Source organism: Jaculus jaculus, chromosome 10 (assembly GCF_020740685.1).
Source record: "Jaculus jaculus isolate mJacJac1 chromosome 10, mJacJac1.mat.Y.cur, whole genome shotgun sequence".
In the NCBI taxonomy this organism is placed as follows: Eukaryota; Metazoa; Chordata; class Mammalia; order Rodentia; family Dipodidae; genus Jaculus; species Jaculus jaculus.
Genome location: NC_059111.1, coordinates 20,684,163 through 20,707,300, shown reverse-complemented (window position 1 = coordinate 20,707,300; position 23,138 = coordinate 20,684,163). Strand labels below are relative to the sequence as shown.

At 42.4% G+C, this 23,138-nt stretch overlaps 1 protein-coding gene across 2 annotated transcripts in view; it reads left to right on the top strand.

Moving 5' to 3' along the window:
- Positions 1 to 6,675: 6,675 nt before the first annotated feature.
- Nptn (neuroplastin) overlaps positions 6,676 to 23,138 on the top strand; it is a 74,968-nt gene continuing 58,505 nt past the window's right edge. Inside the window, exon 1 of one of the 2 annotated variants that reach the window (XM_004666705.2) lies at positions 6,676 to 6,842. In XM_004666705.2, coding sequence (XP_004666762.1) covers positions 6,752 to 6,842 — 91 coding nt within the window. In that variant the 5' untranslated portion in view covers positions 6,676 to 6,751. The remainder of the gene's footprint in view (positions 6,843 to 23,138) is intronic. The other variant, XM_045160736.1, reaches the window with a different exon arrangement.

Sequence of the window (23,138 nt, the reverse complement as noted above, 5' to 3'; positions counted from 1 at the left end):
AGACTATCCCATTTTCATACATCCTTTGGAGGGTGGGGAGACAGTTAATGTGTCCTGCATGTAGCCTTGGAAGGGTTGGTTCTGTTGAGAAGGAGATGGGAAAGTAAGAAAACTGAGACATTGGGGTACAATAACATGGAGCTTAAAGATGGTGCTAGGAGTTGGGAGGGGCAGGGAAAAGATTTTATTGGTTAGGAAGTCAGAGAATAGCAAGCCAGATGAGTAGGGTGGTATATCTGAATATCAAGAGCTTTCAAGGTGCAGAAATAGTTACAAAAGGGAGGGGGGAATCCATTAGGAAATTCAGTGTTAACACTAGGAACACTCCTATCATATCCTTTTGATTAACCTGATGGCTGAGTGAACCACACCAAACCAACCCATGAAGTCTTTAATTGGCAATTACAGGCCTTCCCCCCAGGGGGCGCTACTAACACTGGAAAGACAACCTCCAAGGCATCCCTGGAAGCCAGGAAAGTGTAAAAGCCTAAACTCTGAGGACCCCTAGGGCTCTCCTGAGGTATTGCAAGGATCTCAGCCATCCTCTTGACAGCTGCATGGGTAGAGATATATTTTAGTGTATGTAAATTGTTTTTTATTTTTTTAATTTTTTTTACTATTATTTGAGAGTGACAGACACAGAGAGAAAGACAGATAGAGGGAGAGAGAGAGAATGGGCGGGCCAGGGCCTCCAGCCTCTGCAAACGAACTCCAGACGCGTGCGCCCCCTTGTGCATCTGGCTAACGTGGGACCTGGGGAACCGAGCCTCGAACCGGGGTCCTTAGGCTTCACAGGCAAGCGCTTAACCGCTAAGCCATCTCTCCAGCCCCAATGTTTTTTATTTTTTTAATATGGAGGAAGAGATTTATTGAAGATAGTGGGGAATTTTCATAATGGCAGAAAAAGTTGGTCCTCTTTCACAGGGCCAAGCAGAGAGAGAGGAAAGCCACAAGCTACCACAAGCAAACACACTTCAGGAACTTTGCACATCTTTAGACTGGAATTCCCAATCCACCCCCATATCTTAGGGCTGAACTCTAAGATCCGCCCAGTGACACCTCCCATGATCTAAATTACAAACTTTAATAAAATTCTGGATATATTGGGGGCCATTCAATTCATACTACCACGGTCCTCCCCTGGCCACCAATAGATTCATAACTATCTTACAGTATATATTGTCAATTTCAAAGGTCTCCGCAGTCTTTACCAACTTAAGATAGTTCCAAAGTCCTAAGTCTCATCTGAGATTTAAGATAGTCTCTTAGCTGTGAGTCCTGTAAACTCAAAAACGTTGTATACTTTCAATCTATAAAGACACAGAGTGAACGTTTTCAACTGCTATAAGGCATAGCAAGGAGTGACTAGAACAGTGAAAACTCAACAGCCACCAAACAAATACCAGACATCTGCAGTTTAAGCCCAATATCACCATCAGTGACTGACCGTCTCTGGATTTTCCAATTCTGTCCCTCCAGCTGGGCTGAGTAACCAAGGGAAAACTTCCATCCCAGGCCAGCAGCCAGCAGCCTCCGTGGTAGCCCTTGCACAGTCCTGGTATATCTAAAACATATTTGGATCTCCATGCAAACCATGGTCCATCTTCCAATGGCTTTTCTAGGCTGCCAGGGTCATCACACCCTGCCTCACGCTGCATCTCAGCAGTGGATCCTGCAGCCGTGTTTTTGTTTTAAGGCAGAGTTTCATTTGCTGTAGCCAAGGCTGGCCTTAAACTCACTGTGGAGCTCATTCTGGACTCCAATTTTCAGCAATCCTGTCTTAGGCTCCCAAGTGCTGGGAATACAGGCATGCGCCACAATGGCAGGTTTTAGAATATGTCTTTTTTTTTGCAAGTGAGTGTGTGCGTATGTGTGTGGTGGAATATGTTCACCTATGTATTTTTTTTACAAAAGATTTTATTTACTTACTTATTTGAGAGCGAGAAAGAGAAAGGCAAGTAAAGAGAGAGAGAGAGAGAGGGGGGGGGAATGGGCATGTCACGGCTTCCAGCCGCTGCAAACGAATGCATGCACCACCTTGTGCATCTGGCTTAAGTGAGTACTGGGAAATCAAACCTGGGTCCTTAGGCTTCGTAGTAAGTGCCTTAACCGGCCTTAACCGCTAAGCCATCTCTCCAACCCCCATATGTAAGTCTTAAACAACAATTGCCCCATTCCTAGATTCCCTTAAAGAAGTTACCGAATTATTGCTAAATTTCAGTTATGCATTTTCAGCAACAAAAGGAAACTAAAACTACAGTTATTATCATGTGGGATTTGGTGATTTTTTTTTTTTTCAGGTAAAAGGGTTCCTCATGACTGTTTTTAGAGTTGGTTGCTAATACACACACTTAAAATTTCTCCTCCTGAATCTTTTTTTTTTTTTTTTGTAGTAATCCTGATATGAGGGGGCTGCAGTGTTGGGGTCAGTTACAGTAGAATCACCATCAACACTGTGCTTACTACACACCAGAAACTGTTCTAGACGTCCCCTTCATATAAGCTTACTCGGTTGTTCTCATAGTCTTCTGTGGTTGGAATTATCATTAACCCCATTTGGCAGATAAATGATGTATGGAGAGATTAGATCACTCATACAAGGCTGCATAAGTAGGAGATGTCAGTGGTGTGGTGTTGTGGTTTGAATTTTATCTTTCTCTAACCAGAAGAGCTTAGGCTGTGCTATCAGAACAATCACCCTTGACTCTCAATAGCTTCACTCAACAGATGCTTTCTGTTCTGTGTGGGTTAACCGGAGGGCTCAGCTGCTTGCGCTAACTCCAGAAGCCGTGCGGTCACACGTTTCCTCATGATGTATCCTGTCACCAACCTGATTGCTCACTCCTGCCAAGTCAAAGGAAATGCTCCCTGGTCTGCACTGGACATGAGATGCTTCTGCTTGAAGGTGAGGCACACCTCTTCTCACATTCCAGTGGCTGAAGTAAATCATAGGCCCCTCCCAACTTCAAGGGGGCAAGGAAATGCACCTCTGAAATCAGCCCATAGATGGCTCAGGGGTTAAAAGCACATGCTTGTGAAGCCTGCCAGTCTGGGTTTGATTCCCCAGTACCCATGTAAAGCCAGATGCACAAAGTAGCACATGCATCTGAAGTTCATTTGAAGTGGTCTGCCCATTCTCTCTCTCTCTCTGCAAATAAATGAATAACACTTAAAAAAAGATAAATAAACCCAGAAACAAGAGAACTAGACTGGTTGGCAACATTTAATATAAACTCTCTAAAATTCTGGGCAGGGAAGGTCCTCTCTCAGTCTCAGTTTCCCTATCCACAAAATTATGAGACAAATATATATATATATTACATATTATTATATGTATATATATTATATATATATGATATATATATATTACATATTATTATATGTATATATTATATATATATATATATATATATATATGTAATTTTTTTTTTCCTGTTTTGAGGTCGGGTCTTGCTGTAGCCCAGGCTGGCCTGGAATTCACCATGTAGTCTCCTCAGGGTGGCCTTGAACTCACATTGATTCTCCTGCCTCTGCCTCCCCAGTGCTGGGACTAAAGGTGTGCACCACCACACGCCACACAAAACTATCCATTTTTATTAGAATCCCTTGTGGCCAGGATAAAACTGGAATATTTGTTATGGTTTCTATGAGGCAAAACTGTTGCATTCAACCAGCCCTTTCATCAGCTGATTCTCATGGTCCCACCAGAAGCACCTCTGTAGCTGTCCTTATAAACTGCCTGCAAAACGGCCTTTGTCTGGGTGAAGATACTGGCTAACTTTTTTTTTATTGACAACTTCCATAATTATAGACATTAAACCAGGATAATTCCATCTCACCCCCACTTTCCCCTTCACAAATCCACTCTGTCATATTCCCTCCACTCTCAACTAGTCTCTCTTTTATTTTATTTATTTATTTATTTATTTTCTCTCTCTTTTATTTTGATGTCATCATCTTTTCCTCCTATTATGAGGGTCTTGTGAAGGTAGTGCTAGGTACTTCGAGGTCATGGATATCGAGGCTGATTTCTGTCCAAATGATTGCATTGTAAGCAGTTCTACCCTTCCTTTGGCTATTATATTATTTCTGCCACTTCTTCTGCAAAGGACCCTGAGCCTTGGAAGGTATGGTAGAGATAGTTCAGTGCTGAACACTCTTCTGTCACTTCTTCTCAGCACTATGGTGCCCTTTGGGTCATCCCAGTGGTCACTGCCATCTGAAAATAGAAGATTCTCTAACCAAAAATAAGAGTGGCATTAATATATATGTATGAACATCAACTAACATTTTTTTTGTCACACACACTTCAAATGTGAAGTCTTTATTTTTATATTATTTGAGAGAGAAAGAAGGAGGAAGAGAGGGAGGGAGGAAGGGAGAGAGAAGAAAAGAGAGAAAGAGAGAAATAGGAATGCCAGGGCCTCTAGCCATTGCAAATAAACTCCAGACGCAGATGCCACCTTGTACATCTGGCTTTATGTGGGTACTGGGGAATCAAACTCAAGTCCTTAGGTTTTGCAGGCAAACATCTTAACTGCTGAGCCATCTCTCCAGCCCCACATTTGAAGATTTTTTTTTTTTTGTTTTTGTTGTTTGCTGAGGTACGGTCTTGCTCAAGCCCAGGCTGACCTGGAATTCACTATGTAGTCTCAGGGTGGCCTCAAATTCATGGTGATCCTCCTACCTCTGCCTTCCAAGTGCTGGGCTTAAAGGCTTGTGCCACCATGCCTGGCTGAAGTTTTAAAAATACTTTTTTTTAGGGCTGGAGAGATGGCTTAGCCATTAAAGGCACTTGCCTGCAAAAGTCAAAGGACCCAGGTTTGATTCCCAGGACTCACATAAGGCAGAAGCACAAGGTGGCACATGTGTGCATGCAGATGCATGGGCCACCTATGTGTGTGTGTGTGGAAGCCAGCGGAGATGTGTGGTGTCCTCTGATATTGCTAATCTGCGTGTTTCCTTGAGGTACAGTCTCTCACTGAACCCAGAGTTGCCATGTCTGGTCGGACTGACAGGCTAGTGAGCCCCAATGATTTGCGGGTCTCTGCTCCACACAGGCATGCATGGGCACTCCCAGCCGTTTATAAAGATCCCGAGGACTCCAAGTCTGGCAGTCTCAGGCCCTCGTTCTTGCTAGGCGAGGGCTCATTCTTGTTAGGCAAGGGTTGCTACTTGGTGGCACATTCCCGCGGGCCAAGCTCTGTCTTTGCGTCAGGCCTGGTCAGCAAGCTGTTTGCTGTTTCACTCCTCAGACACACCCGAGGATGCATGTCTGCGGTGACTCAGGGATGAGCTAAGCCACAGTCCGCACTTCTTGCCAGCCACCAGCACTAAGGGTACTATAAAAAAAAACATGCACTTTAATTAAAAAATATTTATTTTTCAAGGAGAGAGAGAGAGAGAAAGAGAATGGACACTCCAGGGCCTCTATGGGCTGCAAATGAACTCCTGATGCATGTGCTACTTTGTGCATCTGGCTTTACGTGGGTACTGGAGTATCCTGGGTCGTAAGGCTTTGCAGGCAAGTGCCTTAACCATTGAGCCCTCTCTCCAGACAGACAGACAACTCCCCCCCACCCACCACGCAATCTGGGGAGATTCCAGATGGTTTTGTTGGCTCTTCTGTGGGTCATTTAACCCTTCGTCAACTCTCAAGAGCAGAAACTATCTTCCTATGGGTTTTTCTACACGACTGGTCCCTCAGCACGCACTCACCGAACGTTTGCTGTATTAAAATGCTTCCCTGGGCTTCTTCCTCTAAGGGGACAACAGCCAATCACTTCCTTGTGGATTTGCAGGTAAGGCTCGTCGGACTTCAGGTCCTCAGAGCCTGTGTGCGGAGCTAAAATAAGGCCAGGCGAGGGGGGAGGGGGCCTAGGCGTCGGCGGAAAAGGAGGACATTTGAAGACACGGGGAGCAGATGTCCCGGCAGGAAGGCCCAAGCACCGCCTGGGAGGGAGGGAGAAAACAAGAGCCAGGGAGGTTGGGGCCAGACACCAGTAGAGGTCTCTGGTCAAAGTCCAGCAGGAAGACATAGCAAGTTTTTGATAAGGGACCGCGAGAGGATGCTTAAAAGTAAAGGGGTTGGTGGGGGGGGGGTGATCTATCAAATTCTGCAGCCTAGAGCAAACAGGCGTGAGAAGCCTGTGGATGGGTGGAGACCCCAGATTGTTCTCTCAGCGCTTCCTCGCATCTATGGGCGCGCTCGGGCTCCGCCGACACGTCAACGACACCGGGACTCCTCGGTTCTCCCGGGCTCCGAGGAGACCAGGTGGAGTCCCGCCTCGCCCCGTCACACGGCCACGGGCACCCGGTGCACGTGACCTCCCCTGCCTGAAGCCAATCAGCTTCTTCCAGGGGCGGGGCTTCAAAGTCGGAGGGGCGGGAACTTCAGGGCAAAGGGCGCGCGCGGGGGGGGGGTGGTGTTGGAGGAGGGAGAGGTGTGCTTTCCTGTTCTCGCGAGTCTTGTAGCCCCCGTCGCTCTTCGGCCGCCCACGGCCCGGCCCGCAAAGGTCTCGCGAGAGTTGGGCGCTGCGGCGTTCGGAGGAGGAGGACGGGGAAGGACGGAGCGGAGCGGCTGCTTAGCCTCCCTCGCTCGCTCACTCCCTCGCGCGCGCGCGCGCTCGCTCGCTCGCCAGCTCGCCCGCCCCCTCCCTCCCTCCCCTCCCTTTTTCCCCCCCTGGCCCCGGCCCCGGCCCCGGCTCCGGCTCCGGTCCCATTCGCCTGTTCAGTCTTCTGGCTAGGGAGGATGTCGGGCTCGTCGCTCCCCAGCGCCCTGGCCCTCTCGCTGTTGCTGGTCTCTGGCTCGCTCTTCCCGGGGCCAGGCGCCGCTCAGAACGGTAAGCGGAGGGCCGGGGGCGGGCTGGCCCCGGGCGGTGGTGGACGCTCGGGCTTCCAAAGCGGTCCGAGGGGGGGCCGGGCTCCAGGCCCGAGCGTCGGGCTACCCGGAGCCGAGGGCAAGGATGAAGACGGCCGACACACACGGAGGAGCCGGCGATGCCGACCGGGGGAGGTTTTGGAAGAGGCGCGGGGCTGAGGAGCCCCCTCCAGCCCCCGAGGTGTCTTGCAGGCGTCCGGGGTTGTGAGTGACATCTGCGGGCGGTGGCGGGGGGGGAGGCTGCACGTTCCGTGGGGACTCGGCGCTCGCGCTGGGCGAGGGGCTCCGGAGGAAGCCGACGCGAGGAGCTCTGGAGTAGCGGGGGCGGCCGAGGAGGGAGAGCGCGAGCGGGCGGCTTCTTCTGGGATGCAGGAGGCGACGGGGGCGGGAGGGACAGCGGCGTTTGTGGTCCAGCTCGCTGGCCGAGGGATGGTGGTGTCCAGGGGCAGGCTTGCGGGGGAGAACCCGGGCTTCCCAGGCTAGGATTATTATTATTCTCATTTTTTAACTGGAGAGTGTGTGTGTGTGTGGGGGGGGGTGGGATGGGGTGGGGGTCCCAGAACACCAGGTGATATGCTTAAAAATAACCGGGGAAGCTGGGAGGAGGGGGAGGAATGAAGGTGAGCCGAGTACTAGAGCCCCGAAGGAAAGGAGTGAGGAATCTGGGAACCTCGGATCTGGGGTTGGAGGGGAGGTGGGTGGAAAGATGAGGGAGTGGGTTGACTGCAGTGAGGGGACCTGGGAAGAGAAGCCACAGTTTCTCCCCACGAGCTGCGGGGAAGAGCGTCGGGTTTTGCTCCAGAGGGTGGAGTGCTGGGCATTCTAGGGTAGTGGTTGGGAAAGCAAAAGGGATTTTCTAAATAAGGAGAGGAAAATGAGCAAAGGATAGGGGTGAAAGCTTTGAAACGGAGGTGGGTGGGGGGAGATACTTATTAAAGTAAGGGTGCTTGGGGATAGAGGAGGGGGGGGAGACGAAAAAGAAGGGAAGGGAGTAAAATGCAGGAAGCCGGGGGTGTAATGTTGGTTTGCAGCGTGGAAGATATATTAGGAAGGGAGGAGAGGAGTTGTGGCAAATACTGTGCGATGCTGGTTGGGCCTTGGGAACGGCAGGGATAGAGCTGCACCTGCCGACATGGGATTGAGGGCAGTGGCTACAAGAGGGAGAGATGGAGGACGTATTTTATTTTATTTTATTGTTTTGCGATTTAAAAGTTTCAAAAACCATGTTATTTCCTAAGAATGTAAAAGTGGCCTCTGGGATGTACAGTGGAAACAAGAGAATTGGGTTTTGAGCTGAAGCCCTTTAGAAAAGCTGGAGAAATGGTAGGGAACAGTAGGCATGGGGGATTGGAAGGGAACAGATCCTGACTGAAGGCATGTGCTAGAGTTCCGTGGCAGAATTGATTTTGCAGACTGAAGCCTAGAAAGATGAGAGCCTGTTTCAGCTCCTGTGGAAACAACAATTAAGAAGTTTAAAGATTTGTTTTTTTTTTTTCAATATGAAAAACAGCTTTATGAAAAGTCAGTACTGTATAGTGAGGAATAAATTATTTTTTAAAATTTCAACTGGTTCTTCATCGTTGTAACAGTTGAAATTGCTCTTATTAAATGTCTGAAGTTAAAATGGCTTTCATATAAAAATCAATAATAGAGACAGTGGAGACATTTTAAGGAGAAATTGGGCACAAAGCAGAAGGTTAAGATAAAAATGTATCATGGTATTGAAAGAATATCATTGGTTAGATATAAGTTGAGATTCTACTAATGGAATTTTATGTGTGTTCTGTGGCCTTGGATTATCCCTGCAGGGGTCAGGAAGGAAACATTTTTTTCTGTCTGTTGCACTGAATATGTAGGCATATGGGTATCCCCCCTCCTTTAAGTATGAAGCTGCCATCGAGGGGAGGGTTAGAGTTAGTCTGATTTTTTTTTTTTCCCTCATTTTTTTTTAATCAGTCTTAACAGCAGGACTTAAGCCTAACTCTGATTTCAACCATTGGATTTATGGAAATAGCACAGTTTCTTTTTGCGCAGTAGGTGAGAGATTCTTGATCTTGTTTAATCTTTCCTGGCATAGGTTGTTTCCAATAATTTATAATATGGTAAATTGTAGTTTCTTAGCAACTAAGGCAAGGTTTTTTTGGATAAGCCTACAAAGACTCATCTGGCTGCTCTTAGTGATAATGCGTTCTAAATACAGCATAGTACAGCCTTTCCCTTGAAATGAGCTTGAATTTAGTCACATGACATGACCAGTAAAGTGAAGCTGAGCCTGTAGTTGACCCAAATGAATGTAAATTAGATTCAAGGAAGAAATGGCTATTTTTGAGTTTGAGTTTATATGGTTAAGGATACCATTTTACAGCTTTCTGTAACATGTCTTGTGATAATATTCAAGTTTCTATTTCTAATAGCCCTGCAGTAGACTGATTTCATGTCATGAAGTTTTTTTTACAGTGTTTCAGATGTATCATGCTCCGTATGATGTTGAATATTAGAAATGTTCAGAGATCTATAAAAATGATGCTCTGAAGAAAAATTAGTGATACAGCCACTGTTTCTGGATTGAGAATGTAATAGTTTAGATTGCATACAGATGTTTTTGAAAAGGTCTCTGTTTTTATTATTTCTAAAATGAAGAATTTGGGCCTGGATAACCCACTCCTGTGTCTCTCCCAGCTCCACAATGAATCTGTGTCCATAGAGACTCAGGGCTTTAATTCAAGTACATTTTGTTCTCCATCCAAATATTTGGATTTGTAAGATTACAGTGTCAAGAAAATCCTTGTGTGTTGATTTTTTTGGATTTATCACCAAAAATATAATTTAAAAGATTATGTATTTATTTATTTGAGAGAGAGAGAATGGGCATGCCAGGGCCTAGCCATTGCAAACAAACTCCAGACTTAAGCACTACTTTGTGCATCTGGCTTTATGTGGGTACTGGAGAATTGAACCTGGGTCCTTAGGCTTCACAGGCATGTGCCTTACTTAACCACTAAACTGTCTTTCCAGTCCCAAAAATATAATTTTAAGGAAAACATTTATAAGGCATTCCAAAGTTATAGGTTAAAATTAAGCATCATCCAAGCCATATAATTTGGTGATCAAGAGTCCAGGCTTTGGACATTGATAAAAATGGGGTTTTTGTTTTGTTTTTGGTGGTAGTAGGTCTTGTATTCAGTGTTGTGGACATACTGAGTAAACACCTTACCACCATGCTATGTCCTCAATGGAGAAATGGATTTGAGTTCCAACTCTAAATAACTGAGTGACCTTGAGGAAGGCAAGCCTCAAGTTTGATCTGTGAAATGGGGATTACAGCGTCAATCTTTTAGGGATAAATGAGGATTAAATGAGGTAATGGCTATTTGGATTTTAGCCTGGCAGTCATATTGCAAATCTCAGTGTTGGCTATTACTGTAATTTCTTGAAAATAATGTTGTTGTTTTTCTTTGTTTATATATTAAATACTTGTTAATGCTTCTGACATCTTGAATCAAAGTAAATAGGTCATTTGAAGGCCCCACGCAGAGATTTGTGCTTTTGCTATTTATGACTTTTTTTCTTAGAAAAGTAACCAACACTTTCTGCTATTACAGATGCTTGTGAGGAAGTCCGTATTTTCCCCCTTCCCTTCAGCAATCAATACTTTTCATATGAGCCAGGATTACGTTTCCATAGAATACCATGATTGTAAATAAGAGAAATAGAATGTAGTACCTACCACACACAGAACTGTTACAGATGTGCGCAGAGTGAATGAACATGAAGTGTAAAAATGTAATATAGTCATTCTGAAAATATCCAATAGGATACTTAACACTCTTCTGTGGAAGAAAATAAGGGGTCTAATGAAGTTTGTTATTAAAAACAACTAACTTTTTAGAAATCACTGAGCTTGGGTGATACTAAATAGGTGTGAACACTGTATTTGTAACAATTTCAGCTCCTGCACTAGGTGGCTGTCAAGTGCTGTTTATGTGGACTGTGTCTCCACTTTGGGTGAAGTGAACAGAAGATGACCATTATCAGTGGTAGCTGTGGCACAAATGATCTGCAACAGATTGAAATACAATTCGTTCAAATAGTATTTGACCAGAATAAGTCTTGTAATAAAGCTTCTCCTGTCTTGAGTCTCAAGTATCAGCCTGGAATGTTACTGTTTGGTATAATGGAGCACCCAGGCATGAGGCATTTGTTAGGGGTCTAGAAGGGAAGGCCACGTGACTACAGTAGAACTTGTGTTTTGTTTTGTTTTATAAGGTTACTAGGTCTATATTAGAAATACAGATTTTGTGTGTGCTGGTGAGCAGTTTAACCTATAAATATGCCAAGGTTGAAAACAATAAAAGGGAAGAAAAATCTTTAAATATAAACATTCCCTATAGTTAATTATTTGCTACAAATTAAGATAAGAGTTCAATTTAGATCTGACCTTGTATGAGCTTATATAGGTTCTCATGAGAACTTAGATTTTTAAAGGAAATTCCTAGCCTTTTCTCAATACAATTTTGATGTGAAACACTTTTATGGTGGGGAAAAAAAAAATATATATATATATGTATGTGTATGTGTGTGTATACACACACAAATATATATGTACACATATAATTCTAGACATATATAAAAGGTAACATGCTATATTATATTTTAAAATTTTATTCATTCTTTTGATACCTGGGACCTCAAGTATGCTAGGCAAATGTTCTACCACTGAGTTACATCTTCAACCCTTTATTTTATTTTTTTATTATTATTAATTTTTTTTGGTTTTTCAAAGTAGAGTCTCACTCTATCCCAGGCTGATCTGAAATTCACTATGAAGTCTCAGGGTAGCCTTGAACTCAACGGTGATCCTCCTACCTCTCCTTCCCCAGTGCTGGGATTAAAGGTGTGCACCACCACACCTGCCTTTTTATTTTATTTTTAATAAAAAGTAGTACTTACTATGCACTCAAAGATAATCAGATGTGACTAGAAATGTGTTCTGTGGGTTTGATGTTTTGGTTTGAGGTGCTTTTGCCTTTTTTTCTCCCTTCAAAGTGGTGTCTTGCTCTGGCCCAGGCTGACCTGGAATTCACTATGTAGTCAGGGTGGCCTTGAACTTACAAAGTGATCTTCCTACCTCTGCCTCCCAAGTGCTGGGATTAAAGGCATGCACTAACATGCCTGGCTTAAAGTTTTGATTCGTTTCTTTTTTGGAGGCAGGCTTAACAGACTGAGTTGTTTTTTTTGTTTTGTTTTTTTTTAATATGAGTGGGGTAGAATTGGCACACCAGAGCCTCCAGCCACTGTAATCAAATTCAGATGTGTGCGCTACCTTGTGCACATGTGTGACCTTGTGCACTTGCATGACCTTGTGTCTGGCTTACATAGGATCTGGAGAGTAGAACATGGGTCCTTAGGCTTTGCAGACAAGCGTCTTAACCACTAAGCTATTGCTCCAGCCCTCTTTCTATTTATATTTTATTTGAAATCAGTTCCCCCTGTGCCTCCCAGACTGACTTCGAACTTCTGATTCATCTTTCTCAGCCTCCTGAGTGCTAGGATTTGTAAAGACTTTATATATGTATTTTCAGACAGTTTGAGAAAGAGATAAGTTGCTAGTACATAGAAAAATGAATATTCACTCTGAAAGCATACAGGGAGATGTGCAGTGAAAACTTGAGTAAAATTACATAAAGAAGCTGAGGAAAATGATTTTTTCAAAAAACTTTCTATTGCATTGTGTTTAACTTAGTGTTTACAATAAGAGCAGTTTGAACAGGATCAAATGTAGCAAATAAAGCTTTTTTTTTTTTTTTTTTTAAATCTTATTTGTAAGCCGGGCGTTGTGGTGCATGCCTTTAATCCTGGCACTTGGGAGGCAGAGGTAGGAGGATTGCTGTGAGTTCAAGGCCACCCTGAGACTACATAGTACGTTCCAGGTCAGTCTGGGTTAGAGTGAGACCCTACCTTGAAAAACAAAACAAAACAAAACAAAAAAATTATTTGTATTTGAGAGAAAGAAAGAGGTAGGGAGAGTGAGAAAGAGGCAGATAGGGAGAATGGGCATGCCAGGGCCTTCAGCCACTGCAGAAGAACTCCAGAAGCATGTGCCACCTTGTGCATTTGGCTTATGTGGGTCTTAGGGAATTGAACCTGGGCCCTTTTGCTTTAAAGGATAGCACTTTAATTGCTAAGCCATCCCTCCAGCCCACAAGTGAAATTTTAAGAGAAAGAAAGAGCAGAGGTTGTAGTAGGGCGAAGAAAGGTGATGGAAGAATAAGTAATGAGTCTTCACTTGAGGAGCATCTGAAAAGGTAGAAAGGACAGAAAGACTAAACTGACCTAAAACTCTGTAAGTAAATTTAAAGACCTTTAAGGATACATGACTTAAAACATGGTGCAAACCTACCTTTGTAAACAACTGCTTTGGCTTTCCTTGTGCCTCCAAACAAAAACGACATTTTACATAATAAACACATGCCTTTAACTCCCCTTAAGTAATGCATTTTTAAATACTGCGAGGTTTTCTTCAATTTTTCTTTTTCAGTTTCTCCTGTTAATTAGTAAGAATTACCTTTGGGAAAATAAGAAGCCCTACCCTTCAGTAAAAGTACTTGATTATATGTAAATGGGTACATTTTATAGGCTTATAGGCATAAACTCTACTTCAAAAGTGATAAAAGCATTATCCTAGTGATACTGATGTCCAGATTGAAATGTGAATACAATGTGTGTCTGTTTTTCAAGAGTTTATTCAGGCTAGGAGGAGGGGATACCATTTGTATCTAATTCCAGCTTTATTTAGTGCATTATTTAAAATTGAAAGTAAGCTTAATGTTTTATTTGCTTTTGTCTACAAAGCCAAAGTAACTCTTTCTCAATCAAACCTAATTAATTAGAGGTTATGTTGAACTGATGCTCAGAACTTTTTTTTGTTTTGTTTCTGGAGGTAGGGTTTCACTCTAGCTCAGGCTGACCTGGAATTCATTATGTAGTCTCAGGGTGGCCTTGAACCCACTGTGATCCTCCTACCTCTGCCTCCTGAGTGCTGGGAATAAAGGTGTGCGCCACCATGCCTGGCTGCTCAGAACTTTTTATTGACCTATCTCTGGAAATGACGTTTCTTAAATACTTAAAGAATTTTCTAAGTGAGCGTATTTATTCAGCACAGTAAGTTCATGGAAACATTTAATGTTTGTCACATTCCTGCTGGCATTTTTTTGTTTCTTGTTTCTATTTTTTTTTTTTTTTTAATTAGAACACAAAAGCAAATCCAGATCTTGCCTGCTATTTAAAACAGACCCTGATCTTGATGGTAACACCCTGTGCTGTATTTCTTACATGAACTTGTACTTTTGGTACTCTTTTACACTTCCGGAAAAACTTACAGAATGCTTTTAAACTAATGACTAGAGCCTTACAGGCGAATCTATGGTATTTTCCAAATGCATATAACTTGGCTATTCTTTGCTTTCCTTTGTTTAATCATTGTTACACCAAGTATTGCTTCCAGTTGACTAGACAATGAAATATAAGTGCAGTGGTGTGAAATCATTCTGAAAATGTCAGGTTCTATATAGTAAGTCTGTTATTACAAAATATTAAGTCCCAAGTTTCATTAGTTTAGCTCATGCCCATGTGTGTACATGCGTCTCCTGAAAGTGATCACATATAAAACACATGACAAAATGCCATGACGAAACGGTAAGGCCTGCTCAGATAAAATACTAACCAGGTCCAGTGCCCAGTGTGGAAAAGAAGCCAGAGTGCTTGTTGATCTACTGCTGCTGTTGAGGCTTCTTTCCTCTTCTGGTGGTACTTAAAAATCACTGGATTTGATAAGGTCTCAGTTCTCTTCCATTTGTAGAAACTACTCAGTTCTGCTGACGTCACAGTGTAGAACCATTTGCAGTGGGTTAAAGACCCAGATAGGTACTACTTACTTATTTACTTTTTTAAAGATATTTATTTGATAGAAAGGGGGAGAGAAAGAGAGGGAGAGATTGGGTGTGCCAGAGCCTCCAGCCACTGCAAATAAACTCCAAATGCATGTGCCACCTTGTGCATCTGGCTTATGTGGGTACTACAGAATCGAACCTGGGTCCTTAGGCTTTGGTGGCAAGTGCCTTAACCAGTAAGTCATCTCTTTAACCCCATATGTTCACTCTTTTTCAAAAAAATATTTATTTATTTGAGAGAGAGAGAGAAAGAGAGAGGGAGCGGGCAGACAGAGACACACACAGAGAGAATGGACACCCCAGGACATCCAGCCACTGCAAACTAACTCCAGGTGCATGCACCACCATGTGCATCTGGCTTACGTGGGTCCTGGGGAATCAAACCAGGATCCTTAGGCTTCACAGGCATGTGCCTTAACTACTAAGCCATTTCCCCAGCCCTACTTTTTTTTTAAAAGCTTGTAGAAACTTACTTTTGGAAATGCTGAGGCATACACTGCTAATGAAATCTGATGGCCTGTGAATTAACTTCAGACAACACTGACAGGTCTTGTTTTATGGTTGGTAGAACAATGCCTTTTATTGTGATCTCATAATAAACTCAGTGGAGAAATTACTGGGTGAGGTAGAAACAGTAAATGAACATTCTACCAGGTAGGTATCTTGTATTCTTTATGGCTAGTAATGAGACTATGTGACTTGCAAAATTTTTATTTAGTTACTACTAGGGAGAGAGTCAGAGACAGACACACAGACCGAGAGAGAGAATATGTGAGCATACCAGGGCCTCTAGCCACTGCAAATGAACTCTAGGCACATATACCCCCATGTGCATCTGATTTAAGTGGGTCCTTAAGTTTCACAGGCAAGCGCCTTAACTGCTAAGCCATCTCTCCAGCCCTATATGACTTAATTTTTACCCATTCTTTATATATTTAAGACTAAAGTTGTCCATTGTAGGTGAACAAGGCAACCCCATTGTGACCTGAAATCAATGTGAGGCTGTTCTTAAGTTCATATTTTTCAGAAACAACATGCTTAAGGGACATGATCTATAAACTTACTTGTTGTAGTGCTCTGTTATCTGTTAGCTACATTTTCTTAGTATTTATTTTACTTTCGTTGTTGTTAGCATTTCAGGCATACAGAAATAGAGTGTGGATGTGCATACCTGCATAACAAGTTAGGGGCCAACCTGGGCTACATGAGACCCTGTTTCAGAAGACAATGACAATGAATAGTATAATGAGAATCTGAGTGTCAGCAGCTGTTAGCACAGCCTTATTAACCACTAACTTACATCACAAACTAGAACCCTACAGGACCGGAAGTAGAGTTAGAAGGGATTATTTTGAGTAAAATAGATTATTTGGCTCATAGGATATTGGAACATAAGGACTATTATCAGCAGGGAGAGTGGCACATGTCTGTAATCCCAGAACTCAGGAGATGATGGTGCGAGGGTAGAGACTGAGGGTTGCCTTAGTAACATAGTGAGACCCTGTCTCAATTTAAAAAAAGACACAGATACATATATATTTATATATATAAGCTCTTTAGGAAAAGGTATTTTTTCGGAGGTGATCTGTGATCCAGATAGAAAAACAGTTTGTGACAAATACAAATATCTAACAAGATTATATGTACAATATAGTTTCCATTTTGTGAAGCAATATCTAACCTTCTTCAAGGGAAACTAGTGACCCCTTCATTTAATTTAACAACTCATCAATGAGCTATGACAGTGTTTGGAAACAGAATCTTTTCAGATATAAAGTAGTCTTAAAAGAAAAAAAATTACTATTATTATTATTATTATTATTATTTTGAGGAAGGGTCTCACACTAGCCCAGGCTGACCTGGAATTCACTATGTAGTTTCTCAGGGTGGCCTTGAACGCATGGTAAACCTCCTACCTCTGCCTCCTGAGTGTTGGGATTAAAGGCGTGCGCCACCCCACACTGCTGAATTTTTTTTTGGGGGGGGAATAAGGTCTCAGTTTGTAGCCCGGGCTGTTTTAAAACTGTTGATTCTTGCCGGGTGTGGTGGCGCACACCTTTAATCCCAGCACTCGGAGGCAGAGGTGGGAGGATTGCCGTGAGTTCGAGGCCACCCTGAGACTCCATAGTGAATTCCAGGTCAGCCTGGGCTACAGTGAGACCCTACCTCGAAAAACCAAAAAACAAAAACAACAAAAAAAAAAAACCTGTTGATTCTCCTGTTTCTTCCCCTGCCCACCAATGTTGAGATTATAGACCTATGCTGCCACATAGTTTTGTGGGTTTAATTTTTAAAAATCTTTTATTTATTTATTTATTTAGAGAATTGGCATGCCAGGGCCTTGGCCTCTGAAATTGAACTCCAGACGCTTGTGCCACCTAGTGGGCATGTGCAACCTTGCACTTGCTTCACCTTTGTGTGTCTGGCTTACATAGGATCTAAGAATCTGACATGGGTCCTTAGGCTTCACAGGCAAGCTCCTTAACTGCTAAGCCATCATGTCTCTAGCTGGGTCCTGGGAGTGGAAACTGGATCCTTTGGCTTTGCAGGCAAGTGCTTCAACCACTAAATAATTTCTCTAGCCCTTTTTTTCTTTTTTCTTTTTCTCAATTTTTATTAACATTTTCCATGATTATAAAAAATAGCCCATGGTAATACCCTCCCTCCCCCCACTTTTCCCTTTGAAATTCCATTCTCCATCATATCCCCTCCCCATCTCAATCAGTGTCTATTTTATTTTGATGTCATGATCTTTTCCTACTCTTATGATGGTCTTGTGTAGGGAGTATCAGGCACTGTGAGGTCATGGATATCCAGGCCATTTTATATCTGGAGGGAGCATGTTGTAAGGAGTCCTACCCTTCCTTTGGCTCTTACATTCTTTGTGCCACCTCTTCCGCAATAGACCCTGAGCCTTGGAAGGTGTGATTGAGATGTTACTCAGTACTCCAGTCACTTCTTTCCAGCACTATGATACCTTCTGAGTTGTCCCAAGGTCACTGCCATCTGAAAAGTGAAAGATTTTTCTACCCAAAGTGAGAGTAGCATGAATATAAGGGTATGAATGTTAAGAGAAGTGCTTACTGTCTAGCCCTTTTTTTCTGTTTTGTTCCCTTAAGATTTTGAAGGTACACTCCTATGTTGCTGTACATTATATATTGTTTTTGTTTTTGTTTAGGAGGCAAGCCCAGCAGACTGGCTTTTTTTATGAGAGAGAGAGAGCAAAAGAGAGAGAATGAATGAATTGGTGTGCCAGGGCCTCCGGCCACTACAGTTGAACTGTACATGTGTGTGCCACCTTGTGCTCATGTGCAACCTTGCACTTGTATCACCTTGTGCATCTACGTGGGGTCTGGGGAGTTGGATATGGGTCCTTGGGGCTTCACAGGCAAGCATCTTAACCATCAGCCCTTAAAATTAACAACAACAACAACAACAACAACAACGTGTGTGTGTGTGTGTGTGTGTGTGTGTGTGTGTGTGTGTGTGTGTATTGTTTTGTTTTTCAAGGTAGGGTCTCTTTCTAGCCCAGGCTGATCTGGAATTCACTATGTAGACTCAGGGTGGCCTTGAACTCAGGACAGTCCTCCTACCTCTGCCTCCTGAGTGCTGGGATTAAAGGTATGTGCCACCACACCTGGCTAAAAAGTATATTTTATTTATTTGCAAGTACAGGGTAGGGGAAGGGAGGGAGAGAGGGAGAATGGAAGCATGCCAGAGCCCCTAGCTGCTGCAAATGAATGTGCATGTGGCACTTTGTGCACCTATCTTTATGTGGGTACTGGGGAATTGAGCCTGGGTCATTTGGCTTTGCAGGCAAGTGCCTTAATCACAGAACCATCACTCTAGGCTTTAATTTTTTTTTTTTTTTGAGATGACGTATTGTGTAGTCCAATTTGGCCCTTAACTCACAGCAATCCTGCCTTAATTTCTAGAGTGCTATGTGCCTATAGAACCTGGGCTAGAGCAGCAGTTTCTTGTTTTCCAGGCAGCATAATTCCTTTCTTCTCAAAACAGACTCAGAAATTAATTTATTTTTTAATGTGCCTGGAACAATCTCTGGTGATGTTTATAGGATTTTCACAAGGCATTTATTAGTAAATCACATAACTGTTATTGGTTTTTATTAAAAGTACAGCATTTTAGAAGTAATGTTTTAGCCATTTGTATAATTTTGAGTTTTTGCCCCTATTTGGCTTGAGGAGAAAAGGAATCCACAATACTTTGAGCCTCATGACCAAAACATAACTTTTCTTCTTAGTCTGCTTAGTTGTCCTGTCGTTTGAGTTAGAGTTTGAATTCCTTGTTCTTTAGCCCCTGCCTTTGAATTACTGGTCGAATGCAGGGTGGGGAGCCCTGCTGAATTTTCTGAGCTGAGCTCACTCAGACTGTCTAAGGCACATTTTCTGGCGAGTACAGATTAATTTGAATACTAGCCAAGGGTCGGAGGAGGAGGAAGCTGGCATCACTGAAGAGTCATGTCTGTCTTTCACAGAAGGCCCTAGAGTGGCCATATTATATTTTGGGCATTGCCTACATAGGGAAAAAAGGCATTAAGAAATCTTCTTCCTCCCTTGTTGGCAACTGTCTATGAAATAACTTTTCAATCTATGGATTGAAGGAATGTGTTAAATTTAACTTGATCAGGGCTGGAGGAATGGCTTAACAGTTAATGTGTTTGCCTGCAAAGCCAAAGGACCTAGGTTTGATTCCCTAGGACTCACTTTAGCCAGATGCACACACATCTGGAGTTTATTTCAGTGGCTGGAGCCCCTGGCACATCCATTCTCTCTCTCTCCCTCTTTCTCTGTCAAATAAATGAATAAATAAAAATTAAAATTTAAATATTTAAGTTGATCAATTTGCAAGTTTAACAGGTTTGGATACTGTTCACAGAGCAACTGGAAAAAATAACACAACAGTTTAAGCATTGAGACTATATTCATTAATGCTGTGTATCAAGTCTTTCACCAAGGGAAATGAAGTAAATGGGCTTAATGCAAACCAGAAAAGTGCTACCTGGGAAAGAGAAAGTCTAAAGAAGTTTCAAATAGCTTGCAGTGAGCTGTCATTGAATTACCCTTAGACAAAACAACACAGTGATCATATATCCTAATTATGTACTACTAACAGTGTTGTTGTTTTCTTACTAATATAGAACTTCAGAGAGCTTTAAGAGTGCCTGCTGACTAAATTTAAGAAAAGATTAGACAGTTCTGTATTGATGGTGGTTAAAGATTTCAAAGCTAAACTGAGGAAAAGGGAGCGATGGGGGGATGTGAGTGTCTATTAATACCTTCCAGGTAGCAGAGCAAATGAAGTAAGGGAATTAGGCAGTCTCCAAAGATGGATGACTATATGAAAGAGCAAAGGCCTGGAGCTTGGGGAAAGAAAGTATAGGTTTAGTATTAGATAATTTTAATGAAACTAGCTGAGGAGAGATATCTGCATTTTCCATTGTCAGAATCATCATAATTAGGACAATGTGGTGCTCAAAAGGAACAAAATGAAAAGAATTTCCAATTATTACAGTCAGTACTTGTTTTGGAGCTAAGTTAGGGAAAAACAAAGCAACAACAAAAACTGAATATGGATGTGAAATGAAATGGACTTTCCAAAAGTTTTAAGGGAGCCAGGTATGGTGGCGCACATCTTTAATCCCAGCACTCAGGAGGCAGATGTAGGAGCATCACTGTGAGTTTGAGGCCACCCTGAGACTACATAGTGAATTCTAGGTCAGCCTGAGCTGGAGCGAGATGCTACCTCAAAAAAAGTTAACTCACCCCCCCCCCCCAAATTTTAAAGGGTCAGAAATTTCTTTCTAGTTCTAAAATTCTGCAGCTCTAAATTCAGGAAAAATTTATTAGTTCTTAGAAATAATTAGTATTTCACATATATATAACCTTCATAAGCAACATTTTTGTTTGTTTACCAAAAACATAAACAATGGAATTTTCCTTATCTGTAGGCTGCACCAGAGAATTCCTTTCATCTGGGTTGAGACCTATAAGAGTTTAGCTTTTGCCTATTGTAAATTAGCCAACCCCCCTTTTTTGTGAGCTAAGCCCAACAGACTGGCCTTTTTTCATGCAAGAGGATGAGCATGAGAGAGAGAATTGGTGCACCAGGGCCTCCCGCCACTGCGGTTTTGAACTCCAGATGTGTGCGCCTCCTTGTGCACTTCATCTCCTTGTGAATCTGGCTTGTGTGGGACTTGGAGAGCTGAACATGGGTCCTTCGGCTTTGCAGGCAAGCACCTTAACCACTAAGCTATATAATATATAATATATATTAATATATAATTATATATATATATATATATATAGTTATATAATAATATATAATAAAACTGACTCTGGAAAAGAGCATTTTCACCCTAACTTCTAAGACTTTTTTAGTCTGAATTCTGCTGGGGCCTAGAAGTGGGAGTTGCTGATACAACTTTGGTAGGAATGGGCACGCACTTTTTAGCTTAAAAGAGCGGAAGGCTGCCAAAGCAAGTTTAGGTGCTCAGTTACACTTGATTTTCAGATAAACTGTGAATAATTTTTATTTGCAAACTTTGGTAAGCCTTTTTTTTTTCTGAGAAAGATAGGGTCTCACTTTGTAGTTCAGGCTGATCTGGAATTTAACTATGTAGCTCAGGCTGGTCTTGAACTTGTACTGGTCCTCCTTTAGTCTCCTGGAGTGCTGGGATTACTACAGGTGTAAGCCACCATACTTCCTAAGTTCACATGTGTATGCACACACTTATTTTGGTGGTGTCATCTAGAATTTAAAAGATACAACAACTTCTATCCTGAGTTTTTGTGTATTAAAAACATCTTTTCTATAATTTTTTGCATATAGCTTGCTAAGTGGAAATCAGAAAGACCAAGAGTGCAGGGTTATCTGCTGTTGCATAACAAATTTGAGGTCAGCCAAATCCTCATCTTATACCTTTAAAAGGGGCAAAATTACATTTCATTGCATACTCTGTATACGAATGTGTGGTTTAGGAATAGTGACGGATTTGTTATGTCATGGTTTTGTTTCTTCTTCAGCTGCCTTGTATTTGACCAAGTAATTTTAAAATTCTGTGAAAACTAATGCTGTTTTCAGGAAGGTGAGCTGAAAGCCCCCCCCCCCCCTTTTTCCCAAGAATTTTCTTTTCTGCTTGCCTACAATACTTTAAAATTTAGGCCATGATTGCCTGAGGGTAGATGATGCAGATATTTCTGGGGCTATTGGCTTAAGGCTTGTCCTCTTTCCGAGTTTGTCTGAAATTCAGAGGTTAGAATATGTGGTACTTACATTCTTAACTTTGAAGAAGAAAAAGGCATGCATAAACATGACTGATCACCCCCTTTTCTTTCTAGTGGATACAGGACAGTATTTATTTGGCTGCATCATAACTACCTGATGGAAAGACTCAGAAAGTGGTGTTAGCTCTGCAGACTAGGGATGTCCTTACCTTATAGTCAAATTCCTACATTGTTTCATGAAGTCTTTTTGTTGTTTTGTGGCATTAGGGTTGAAACTGGAGCCTTCTACATGCTAAGCAAGTGCTTTACCACTGAGCTGTCTTCTTCTCCTTTGTGAGTTTTTTTCCTTTTCCTTTTCTTAAAAAAATATTTATTTATTTATTTATTTATTTATTTATTTATTTATTTGAGAGAGAAAGAGGGAGAGAGGGAGGGAGAGAGAGAGAATGAGAATGTGTGTGCCAGGGCCTCCAGCTGCTGCAACGAACTCCAGATGCATGCTCCGCCTTGTACATCTGGCTTATATGGGTCCTGGAGAATCGAACTGAGATCCTTTGGCTTTGCAGGCAAACACCTTAACCACCAAGCCATCCCCACAGTCCTTCTTTTCGTTTTTTGAAGTAGGGTTTCACTCTAGCCCAGGCTGACCTGAAATTCACTATGTATTATTCTCAGGCTAGCCTAGAACTCTCAGTGATCCTCCTTCCTCTGCCTCCCCAGTGCTGGGATTAAAGGTGTGTACCACCATGCTTGGCTTAGGTTTTTTTGTTTTTTTTTTTTTTTAACACAAGTGTTTTATTATGAAGACCAGGCTGGTCTCAGATTTAAAATGATACTCTGCCTCTTGAGCATTGTGTTACTGGCACATACTACCAAGCCCATCCTTTTTTTGGGGGGGGGAAACAAATGGTGATAGTATAAGAATGTTTATTTTAGATGGTTGTGAGTAGACTGACCTTTCTGTTAGATTATCTTTCTTAACTGAAAAATGTGTGAATTTCTATAATCTTTGAAGTGAATTTACTGCTCTGATCATAGGGACATTGATGTCCTTCTCCCCTATCC